This window comes from Nyctereutes procyonoides, unplaced genomic scaffold, assembly GCF_905146905.1.
Source record: "Nyctereutes procyonoides isolate TBG_1078 unplaced genomic scaffold, NYPRO_anot_genome, whole genome shotgun sequence".
Taxonomy (NCBI): Eukaryota; Metazoa; Chordata; class Mammalia; order Carnivora; family Canidae; genus Nyctereutes; species Nyctereutes procyonoides.
In genome coordinates, this window is record NW_026575040.1 from 10,979,748 (window position 1) to 10,992,234 (window position 12,487).

Here is a 12,487-nt window from a genome sequence, read left to right on the forward strand (position 1 = left end):
GCCTAAACAAGTAGGATATGAACATAAATACATTGCTCTTGAGAACCAAGAGCAATGTGGATATTTATAAATCTTGATAATTGAAAAAGACTGTTGGAATTCTTTCCTTCATCCAAGAGGGTAAGAACAAAGTTTGGCTTTTAGGCAACCAGTTGACAAACTGATAGTTCACCAGCAGTATCATTCCCATTTAGCTAAGTATTGTGTCTAAGTATTGAGAGCCTATAAAATCAAAAATTCAGATAGAGCCAAGGAGTCTTACCATATTTGTTTTCTCAGACTCACAAAATCATTTTTAGATGTGAAAAGAGACTGTAGAAGTCATATGTATTGATATTTTCACTTAATAGTTAAGGAAGCAGACCCAGTAAAGTTAAATGATTTGCCATGGACCTATAAGTACACAGTGACAGAGAAAGACTAGAACCCAAGTTCCTTATTTCTCTGTTTTAGTCACTGTGTTCAGTGTGTTCAGTGTTTTTCCCTTTATAGTCCTTCATTTGTACTGAAAAAAACCTATATACATTTGTCTGTCTTTTAAAGTGCCTCCAAATCAATTGCATTTTATTCTTATACCTTCTAACCATGTATTTGAAATTGATAGGACAGGTATTATTTGCATTTATAGGTTAAGAAACAGAAACACAAAGTTTATATGACTTGCCCAATATCATACTGCTATTTAGACATAATAAAAAGACCAAAGTTTTGCGACCTCTAGCACTCTTCTTTTCCTTATACTGCCTTCTCATAAGTGAAATAGGCATTCCTCATGCAGATTTACATAAATAAGGAGGGTGAAAAGAATCCATTTACTTTGCTTGAGGTTCCCTGAATAATCGTTATATGTTGTACATTTGTTACTAGATAATTTGAGGTTTTCTTCCTTTTTAGGTAAGACAATGTCAAAATATTTAAGTTTTTCTAAATATGTGATTGGTCTTAGATTTAGGGTTCTATTAGGAATTTTTTCAAGTAAAATCAAATGACACTCTAATCATTTCTTTGGCATTCTTTCAGAATTGCTTCAGATTGCCGGAATCAGTCCACACGGTAATGCTTTAGGAGCATCAGTGCAGCAACAGGTAAACCAACAAATGCCTCAGGAAAAACGAGGAGGTGAAGTATTGGATTCTTCCCATGATGACATAAAACTTGAAAAGAGTAATATTTTGCTGCTTGGACCAACTGGGTCAGGTAAATAACTTCCTGAAAAAAATACTCATTAAAAAAATAGAATATAAGTGATTCTGTAACCTGTGTCTTAAATTAGGGGATTCTGGGTCTTGAGAAGAAAATCTAAGGCCAATTTTAGGGATACATTATTAGTATTTCTATATAGACTTCAAGCTGAATTTGAGGAATTGATACTGCCCTTTAGGCCAGTCCCTTATGTCTTTTTTGTTTGTTTGTTTTAATTTAATATTTATTATTTACTTATTTATTTTAGAGAGAGAATGCACATGAGTGGGGGAAGGAACAAAGGGAGAGGGAGAGATTCCTCAAGCAGACTCCCCACTGAGTGCAGGACCTGACTTGGTCTTGATCTAGATCCTGGGGCCCTGAGATCCTGACCCAAGCCAAAATCAAGAGTCAGAAGCCCAACTGACTGAGCCACCCAGGTGCCACCAATCCCTAACATCTTAATGGGAATAATAAAAATAACATAGCATCTAAATAATAGTAAAGATGTACAAGTAATTTTTTATTACCTATTATTCGGATTTAGTTTTACATTTTTGTAGAGGAATTGTATATCAACATCTTTTTAGTAAACTTTTAGTTGCTGTTTATATTTGTAGGTAAAACTCTGCTGGCACAAACTCTAGCTAAATGCCTTGATGTCCCTTTTGCTATCTGTGACTGTACAACTTTGACTCAGGCTGGATATGTAGGTGAAGATATTGAATCTGTGATTGCCAAACTGCTCCAAGATGCCAATTATAATGTAGAAAAAGCACAACAAGGTATGTTTTCAGTATAGCTTATCTTTCCCCAGATGTAGTCTATTGTGGAAGCAGTCTAATATTAAGAAATACTGTAATTCTTGTTTTGAGTCAAAGAGTAAAATTCTGTAATTGTATAATGATAGCTATGTTAAACATTTTCCAGCATATTAAAGGGCCACAAAGTTTGCTTTGTCTTCTTGTCATAAGATGTCAACTAGGGTGAAAACAGGCCAAATTACTATTCCATTGGATTCTTATGCTAACATTGTTTTTCCTGTTCTGACTCTCCTCTAGACTGCTAACCCTGGGGTAGGGTGGAAGAGGGGGCAAGGACAAGGGTAGGAGAGTACAAGATGAATCTAGAAACACATTCGCTTATTGACCTACAAGATGTCAGAGATTCTGCATTTCACCTTTCCCCATCTATCATATGTTCTTGTTTACATGAAAAGCTTGACAGCCTGTCCAAATCCTTGATAAGAGTATAAATGGGAAAGAGCAAACATTTGCTGGTACCAGCACTGCATGTATTTCCTACTTCCCCACTATACTTCTGTCTTAGCTTCCTAGAGTAAAGAACCTGAAAACATTAGTAGAGTAGATAATTAATATCAGAGAGAATTGGTTATTATACCCAAGTGATTACTCTAAAAAATGAATTATAAAACATTTACACAAAATGTTAACTGAGAGAGTATATTTTTATGAAATTAAACTTGTATATGTTAAGTGTGAAAGATTAAATAATTTTGGTCTCTAGCTACCTAGTCTTTTAAAACTGAGGTTATCTGTGTATATCTTTTTCATATTATAAATAGAATCCTCCTTAAATTATAGGAATTGTCTTTCTGGATGAAGTAGATAAGATTGGCAGTGTGCCAGGCATTCATCAGTTACGGGATGTAGGTGGAGAAGGCGTTCAGCAAGTAAGCAGTTGAATATTTTGTTCAAGCCCACTAAAAGGAAGGGAATACATCAACCTCCCAAATATTGTACGTTTGGTTTCACATTCAATTAGATTCTGTTTTGTTTATTTCTCCCACCCCAAACTCCACATACCATTTTTAAATAGTTCAGACCCTAAGAGAAAGCTGTTGGTGATTTTAAGTACCAAAATACTTTTCTTACGAAATTAAAAATAGTTGAAAGATTAGAAAAAATGAAATTTGATTTTTTTGATTTTATTCTTTAGAGGCCCAATTAAACATTTCTAGAAGACTCTTGAGAGTTCTGGTCTAACTAGACATAAATGAAGTATGTACAAGTACCTTATTCTTTTCACTTAGACAATCAGATAAAATTGTGTTTCCTCTATGTAGAGTCATAATTGAAGGCTTAATGATGATCTATTGGCCAGCTTTTTATTGGTAACTAATTATGATATAAACTACAGGGTAAGGAAAATTGCTTTCATTTTCATTTTGACCAAGACATAGAGATGTCACACTTATTAAATGTGCCGGATAATTTTTATAAAAGCATCTCAAAAAAATAAAATGAAATAAAAGCATCTCAAAATATAGGTAGTCTCAAAGTTTAACACTAGAAATAGAATAGAATTTTAATTTATATGAAAGACAAATTAACTATATTCAAATTTTGAATGTTCCCACTGTGGTTGGCAACCATCTTACAGAGTCATAATTCTGACAGAATTATGTCTTTACCATCAAAATCAGCCTTTTAGGTTGACTTTCCTGAGTGCATCAGGAGTCTATTCCAAATAAATTTACAAATTATTTATGTAATAGTACTTTAGATTTTCATGTTAGTTGTAGAAATGTGGGAGTTTTCTTTAATTATGCTCATTTACCATAACCACATATTATTTTCCCCTTTGAATCCCATTATCTAAAGTGTAATAAATAATACACTTATACAATGATGCTATAAATCATTTGTTCTTTATTTAGGGGTTATTAAAACTACTAGAAGGCACGATAGTTAATGTTCCAGAAAAGAATTCCCGCAAGTTACGTGGAGAAACAGTACAAGTTGATACAACAAACATCCTGTTTGTTGCATCTGGTGCTTTCAATGGCTTAGACAGAATCATCAGCAGGAGGAAAAATGAAAAGGTGAGTTTTTCTGAAGGGTAATAGGGTAGAGCACATTTGAAGTTATAGAGGATGGTTAGTCATTTTTTTTTTTTAAGATTTTATTTATTTATTCATGAGAGAGACAGAGAGAGAGAGAGGCAGAGACACAGGCAGAGGGAGAAGCAGGCACCATGCAGAGAGCCTGATGTGGGATTCGATCCCAGATCTCCAGGATCATGCCCTGGGCTGCAGGCGGCGCTAAACCGCTGCGCCACCAGGGCTGCCTAGGGGTTAGTCAGTTTCTGTTTTCATGCCTGTTGACAGCCAGTTGTGGATTTTTAAAGAGTTAGGTTTCCTTAGAGCATACCAGAAATATATTCCTAGTTATATTTTTAATTTCAGAGTAATAAATTGGAAGATTTCTAAAGATACTTATTTAAAGTTCATTTTATTATTAAAAAAAATTTTTAAGTGCATTTAAAAAGACATTTTTGAAGTGTAACTTGATTATTTCAATTTTATTTTATTTTTTTAATGTTTATTTATTATTTATGATAGACATAGAGACAGAGAGAGGCAGAGACACAGGAGGAGGGAGAAGCAGGCTCCATGCCAGGAGCCTGACGCGGGACTTGATCCTGGGACTCCAGGCACTAGTGCCAAAGGCAGGCACTAAGCCACTGAGCCACCCAGGGATCCCCCTCAATTTTATATTTTTATCTAAGGAGTTCTTTTGTTATTTGAAGTATCTGCATCACATCAGTAAAATTTCCATTTATGCCTTTTGTCAAGTTCACTGGAGACCAATAAATAAATAGTTTGTCTCCATTGCCTCCACCCAAGAGTCTTATCATAGATTACCTCTGACATTCACAAAACAAGGGAACCAGTTTGGTGATTGGGGGAAGGGTTGTTATCCCACCTAGTTTTATAGATGTTTTCTTAAACATTCTTTTTTTTTTTTTTTAAGATTTTATTCATGAGAGACACAGAGGCAGAGATGTAGGCAGAGGGAGAAGCAGGCTTCCCTGCAGGGAGTCTGATGTGGGACTCGATCCCAGGATCCCGGGATCATGACCTGAGTCAAAGGCAGACGCTCAACCACTGAGCCATCCAGGCACTCCTAAACATTCTTGATTTTAACTTAAATAGCCTTGATTTTAACTGGAATTTATTTCTTCATATCTGCAAAGTACTTGTCCAGTACCTATTTGTTGATTAATTATAATAAAATGTAATGTCAACATAGTGTCAGGAAGCCCAAAACATACCAGTATTTATAACATAATATTCTACCTAAATGAATATTTCATAAATCAACTCTGCTACAATTGTTTGCTTTAAGTCTCCTTGGTTTTGCACCCACTAGTTTAAATAGTTTATTAGCAGTAAAAAAACAATACTGCTAATGGGATGGTTGCCTATGATAGTTCCTTTGCATAGCCTAGATGAGAAAACACTCTTGTATGAGCCACATAATGCTGTTATTCCTTAGTACCCGATATTACTCAGCATGGATTAGGTTAGATTTTAATTTTTCATATTAGCTAATTTGTTATTCTTTTGAAATTCTGCATAAATTACCCTAACAAATTAGAAAGAAGAAATTATTTCTTTGTGTGTGTGTGTGAGAGAGAGAAAGGGAGGGAGGGAGGGAGATAACTTTATATTAAAAATTCTGGGAGCACCTGGCTGGCAACTTTTGATCTTGGGATCATGAGTTTAAGACCCACATTGGGAGTAAGAGTTTACTTAAGTTTTGTAACCAAAGACAAGAACCATGTTCTGATACTTATAATTAGTAAGAGGGATCCCTGGGTGGCGCAGCGGTTTGGCGCCTGCCTTTGGCCCAGGGCGCGATCCTGGAGACCCGGGATTAAATCCCACATCAGGCTCCCGGTGCATGGAGCCTGCTTCTCCCTCTGCCTGTGTCTCTGCCTCTCTCTCTCTCTCTCTGTGACTATCATAAGTAAATAAAAAAAAAAAAGAAAGAGATCAGAAACATGTAGAAAGAAGGTTTAGTCCTAGGTCATTTGAACTTCTTAATGAAAAGTAGGGAGAAGAAAAAAAAAAGAGAAAAGAAAAAAAGAAAAGTAGGGAGAAATCAGGGCTCCAAGTAGGGCTCCAGTTCTCATTACCTGAAAGAGGAAGTATATGAGGTCTTCAGGAGAGACACAGGTTAAAAAAGAGTTTGTCATATACATCTTTATGGAAAAGAGACAGAGATGTAAGAAAGTCTTCAGTAGTAATTTTATAGAAGATTAAATACATTCATGTGGCTATTGTTTTTATCAGCCCTTGTTGGAAGCCAGGGGTACAATATTAAATAATACACCTGTGTAGTAACCTATCAGACTGCTTGTTCTCCTAATAAGTACTCTTGCCTTCCCTGGTGCTCTCCCTTACCCAATCCAGTTGGCAAATCTGTGTTCATCTTTTAAGACTCAGTGAAACTTTCTTGATGACCTCCTACCGTCCATCCCTCCCCAGTATGTGCCTCTTTCTCTCCTTTCTGCTGCTACAGTCTCCTGGATAGTTGTCCTTCATTGTACCTGTGATACTCTAATTCCTTTGTGGGTTCTCACTCTAAATAAACCCTTTTAGGGTAGTGGCTATCTTCAGATTTGTGTTTGCAGTGTTTTATAATAATGCTTTGTAAATGTTTATATAAATTACATTAAATAAATATATATTTTTTACTATATATGCTTATATGTATAATAAATGCTTACTAATGTTTAAAATACTGAATGGAAAGTATTTTTTTTTCTGATATACTGTTCATGTATACTGCTTAGAGAATCAGAGGAATGAATTTTTAACTTAGGCTATTTTCTCAAATACCATGAACTTCTCTTTTGGACAAAAGCTGTATGACTTATCAAAATTAAACTTTCTGACAATTGCCTGGAGTATAATTCTTTTATATTGAGTGAACCGAGACCCATACACCTTAGATACTCAGCAACCCCCCCCCCTTTTTTTTAAACAATGGATGCAGGGTTTTGTTGTTGTTGTTTTTTTTAAGATTTTATTTTATTTTTATAAGTAATCTCTACATCCAGTGAGGGGCTCTTATTCACAAACCCAAGATCTAGAGTCATATGCTCTACAAAGTTAGCATTCTCATTTGATATCATTCTTATATGTTTTTTATAGAATCAGAATTATTCTAACTTATAGGTTGATGTGTGCAACCTCAAATCATGATTTTAATAGAATGCTTAGCAGTGACTTAAGATATTTGTGTGTAATTTCCTTATAAGTCTCCTTGTTCTATAGGCACTAGTACTATTTACAATGTTACAAAATTAATTATGGTTACAAAATAATTATTGTCTCTATTTTTACAGTTCATAACACATTTTAGAAACCACACTAGTGTAGAAGTCTCAGAAAAACCCTGCACCATCATTATCTGAGTTCTAAGCTACCTCCCTTCATAGTTTTTACCTATCTACTTTTACTAGAATTCATTCTTTGAGAGTTAGTTACTAAACGATGATTTAGTTCTCCACTCTAAAGGCAGATAAGCCTGAGTTCGAGTCCTGACTTCACTGCTTACAAGGAGAACTTTGTCAAGGTACTTAACCTTTCAAAGCTCATTTTCTTCATTTGTAAAATGTGAATGATAATAGAACTTTCATCTATTGCAAAGGTCACGTGAGATACGTATTCAAAGTACTAATTCAATGCAACATCATTTTATTTACATCTGTCTTTTCTTGGTAGTATCTTGGATTTGGAACACCGTCTAATCTGGGAAAAGGCAGAAGGGCTGCAGCTGCTGCAGACCTTGCCAATCGAAGTGGAGAATCAAATACTCACCAAGACATTGAAGAAAAAGATCGATTATTACGTCATGTAGAAGCAAGAGATCTCATTGAATTTGGCATGATTCCTGAGTTTGTGGGACGGTTGCCTGTGGTAGTTCCTTTGCATAGCCTAGATGAGAAAACACTTGTACAAATACTAACTGAGCCACGTAATGCTGTTATTCCTCAGTACCAGGCCTTATTCAGCATGGATAAGGTTAGATTTTTATTTTTCCTGGTTAATTTATAGATTTTTGCTATTGAAACTCTGCGTAAATTAGCTTAACAAAAAGTAAAAGCAATCCTGCTTATCTGGAATACCAGACTATTCCTTACTAAATCCAGATTTAGGCATCAGGGAAGGCACATTGTGTTGTATTAGACATTTAGGAGTTGGCTTTGTTTTTTTTCCTAATTATAAATTGTCACTGAGGTTGAAGCCCAAGGATATATTGAGAAAGAAATTATGCCAGCAGCCTAGTCCCAACCCCTCGGGTCAGACACACGGGATTGTTCTTTCAGCCTTAAAATTCTAAATGCTTTTGTTGCAACATACTGTGTGTACTTTCATTTACTTTTGTCTAAAGTTCTATCACCTTCCACATCTATATTTCTGTAGCCAGACATTCAATCCTACAAGCCCACACATCTGATCATATAGCATATGTTTTGGGTTTTATGAACTTAGTGTCTCTAAATATTAGTTTCCTTCTCTTCATTCCATTTGCCTCTACCTCATGTCAATCTCCTTTATCATTCTTTACCTTGGCCCATGCATTTGGCTCCTAAAAGGTCTCTCTCAAGTCTTTTTCTGACCACTACCACCATTATATTCCATTTTACTTCCAGAATGGATCATTTATATTATTAAACATAGTGCCCAGCAAATAGATAATAAGCTCTTAATAAATATGTAGTGAAGGAATAAACACAAAGCTAGTTCTTTTACTCCTCTCCTTAAATCGTTCAGTGGTCCCCTTGCTTTGTTTAATGCCCCCACATTGGTGCTCCCTTAGCACCACATGCATACACTGCTGTAAATGCTAATTTGCTGATTTGTCACCACCTAGTAGACTTAAGTTCCTTGAGGGTGAAGATGGTAATTCCTCATTCCATCTGTAGTATGTACACACATAGGGGCCAAATAAATGTTGAATAAAGTCCTAGAAAGTCCATATTAATCTAGAAAACCTCTTCAAGGACTACTGACAAACTTGTGATTCAAAATACTGTTATCCCATAAAAAAAAAATACTGTTATCTTCTCATAGGCTAATTGACAGAAACAAGTGGTTAAAGGCAAGGCTGTAAAGTACCATGAGAGATAATTACCTTAAATTCTACATTTTCTAGAAGTAGAAATTGATAACCAAAATTACCTTAATACCAAGATCTTGTGAAGTCTGATGTTCCAAAGTATTTTGGTGGCTTTTTTTTTGGTATGTTAAAAATCTTGTGATTTTTAAAAATTTGTGGTAATTTAGAGAGAGTTGACTAAAGTTTTGCCTTTGTTCTTTAGGATAAGAGTTTAGTAACACTCTTTAAAATGAATAATGAGTGTTTTCTAGGAAGAAAGTGATGGTCAAAGAATGCTTTTAGTCTGAAAGGGAATAAGGTCAGTCAAGATGGAAAGATTCTGACTCCATGTTTCCAAGTATTAGTGAATCAGTGTACTTAATCTGCTTGAACTTATTTCTTTGTCTGTAAAGTTAGGGCATTAGTCCCTTTTTGTTCTACAAAGACTAGAGATGATGGTAGATAGTTAATACATCAAAGGCTATATGGTTATATTAGGAAAATATAATCAAGTATTATCTAAGTTCTCATTTCTTTTTATATGTTTGTAGTGTGAACTGAATGTTACTGAGGATGCTTTGAAAGCTATAGCCAGATTGGCACTAGAACGAAAAACAGGTGCACGAGGTCTTCGGTCCATAATGGTAAGTTGGTGTTATTATACAAAAACTAGATTATTTTCTTGGTCTCAGTTTTGCAAATATTAAGCCTCTGTGTTATTTCTTTGGACGTATATCCAGAGAATTAGCCTGATATTGTTTCTTGTGATTTTTTTGTTTTGGTCTCAGTAGATTATATTTTTATTATAAAAAAGGAACTCTAAAGTGTTTGTAACAGGGGCATCTGGGTGGCTCAGTTAAGTGTCTGACTTAATTTCAGCTCAGGTTATGATCTCAGGTTGCCTACTTAAGATCCTCTCTTTCCTGGATGCCTGGGTGGCTTAGCAGTTTAGGGCCTGCCTTTGGCCCAGGGCGTGATCCTGGAGTCCCAGGATTAAGTCCCACATTGGGCTCCCTGCATGAACCTGCTTCTCCCTCTTCCTTTGTCTCTGCCTCTGCCTCTCTCTCTCTCTCTGTGTGTGTGTCTCATGAATAAATAAATTAAATCTTTAAAAAAAAAAAAAAAGGTCATAATACCATTAATGAAATAGAGAAAATCGGGAATTCTGGAAAGGAGAATTTAGAAAATTTTACTCAGGCCTTTTATTTTTATTTTATTTTATTTTTAATTTTTTTTTACTCAGGCCTTTTAACATCCCCAGAGCACCTTCTCAGACCCATTGAAATCCTCATTCTTGTCTGTTTGAAATTAGGTGGCAGATACCAAGATATTTTACTCTTAAATTCATTATGAGGGATCCCTGGGTGGCGCAGTGGTTTGGCGCCTGCCTTTGGCCCAGGGCGCGATCCTGGAGACCTGGGATCGAATCCCACATCGGGCTCCTGGTGCATGGAGCCTGCTTCTCCCTCTGCCTGTGTCTCTGCCTCTCTCTCTCTCTCTGTGTGACTATCATAAATAAATTAAAAAAAATTTAAATTCATTATGATAATGAACTATTCTTTTTTCCTTTCTCTTTCTCTCTCTCTCTCTCTCTTTCTTTCTTTCTGAGAGAGCATGAGCAGAGAAGGGGAGAGGCGGAAGGAGAGGTAAAGAGAATTAAACAGGCTCCATGCCCAGCGCACAGCCTGACTCAGGGCTTGATCTCACCACCCTGAGATCATGACCTGAGCTGAAATCAAGAGTCAGACACTTGATCATCTGAGCCACCCAGGCACCCTGTGAACTCAATATTTTTTACTCCATTACAAATTCTAGAGACTCAGTCTATTTTCTGCCATCACCCACTTTTTTCTTTATAGTGCTCTCTTCCCTACTTTCCTGCTCTGGCTATACAGTGGGTTACTGTTTTCCTGTCTACTCCCAAAGCAAGCACATGTTCCTATTCTCTTTAAGGATTTCAGTGTTAGTTACTTCTCTTATCTCAGTAACACTTTTTGATTGGAACTACACATTTATCACAGACAGTTTGAAATTATATTCTCTAATGAAGTCCTGGACTTCAGGTGTTACTGATTAAGAACAGATTTATAAGAATGCAAACTAGAAGAGTATGTGATATAGTTAACATTTTTGAAGAAATTTTATGTACTCAACCAGTATTTTCCTTAAGATCTACTGCAGCCCTGTTGAAACACACACTTATTTGAAGTCCTAATTCAAACTAAAGAATTTGGTAGAGATGGTTTAGGATTAAATCATTTTCAAAGTAAAGAATACCAATTGACTTCTTTGGTAATAGAATATGTAAAGAATTCTGAGTAACACCTGAATCCAGAGGATAGTCTTATTATATGTGCATGGTGATCTAAGAAGGCAGAACTACAGAGAAAATAGCTTTCTCTTATAGAATGAATTCTCTCTGAATTTAGTTAACAGCTGCTTTAATATGAAAAATATGAAAGCTTTTTATATTGATTTTTTTCAACATTCAGTTCCTGTACAAATTAGGGATTCAGTAATACTTGTTGAGTTAATGAATTTGATTGGTGGCCTATAGAACCTAAGTATTTTGTATGTAATCTGAATTTTCCTTGTAATTCATTACTTTATATCTCTTTAGGAAAAGCTGTTACTAGAACCAATGTTCGAAGTTCCTAATTCTGATATTGTATGTGTGGAGGTTGACAAAGAAGTAGTAGAAGGGAAAAAGGAGCCAGGATATATCCGGTAAAGTATATTATAAAGCTTGAACAAATCTAAAACTTAAATTCACCTCTTTATTGCTATGGTTTATTGGTCTGTCACAAAAATTGCATAAACATTTTTCTATTCATAAGAGAGCAATAATCTCATAAATTTTCTGTAGAAAAAATGTTCTAATTTTGGTTTATAAAATAACAGCATTTTGTGAGTCTTTGAAAATGATCTTCAGAATTAGCCTGCACTTTTTCCCCCTAAGGAAGAAGTATCAAAAGAGACATAAAAGTCAGTCAAATAAAGAGATTTAAATGAACTTTGCTGCTAATTGTCATTTATGAATAACTTGTTTGATGTCGGTTGACATGTCTTCCACTGCTTCATTTATTTATACCAGGGGTCAGCAGAGTTTCTTGTAAAGAGCTAGATGAATATTTGAGGACCATACAGTCTGTATTGCAGCTACTCACCACTGCCCTCAGAGCACAATTGCAGCCATAGGTAATTGTAAATGAGTGAGCATGTTGGTGTTCCATTAAATCTTTATGAAAACAGATGATGGGCTTTATTTGGGCTGCAGCTGTAGTTCACTGACCCCTGATCTATTCAATGAGTATTTGTTACACAGCACTTGACATTAATGTTACATACCAGAAATTAGATTTCTGTTTTAACTAAGTCACAATGTATCT

The 12,487-nt window shown here is 35.4% G+C and overlaps 1 protein-coding gene across 1 annotated transcript in view; it reads left to right on the top strand.

Annotated features, from left to right (window-relative positions):
• Positions 1-12,487, top strand: part of CLPX (caseinolytic mitochondrial matrix peptidase chaperone subunit X) — a 46,886-nt gene that overhangs the window by 31,579 nt on the left and 2,820 nt on the right. Inside the window, exons 7-13 of the mRNA XM_055319974.1 lie at positions 1,021-1,197; positions 1,803-1,967; positions 2,787-2,875; positions 3,863-4,027; positions 7,721-8,020; positions 9,650-9,742; positions 11,719-11,825. Coding sequence (XP_055175949.1) covers positions 1,021-1,197; positions 1,803-1,967; positions 2,787-2,875; positions 3,863-4,027; positions 7,721-8,020; positions 9,650-9,742; positions 11,719-11,825 — 1,096 coding nt within the window. The remainder of the gene's footprint in view (positions 1-1,020; positions 1,198-1,802; positions 1,968-2,786; positions 2,876-3,862; positions 4,028-7,720; positions 8,021-9,649; positions 9,743-11,718; positions 11,826-12,487) is intronic.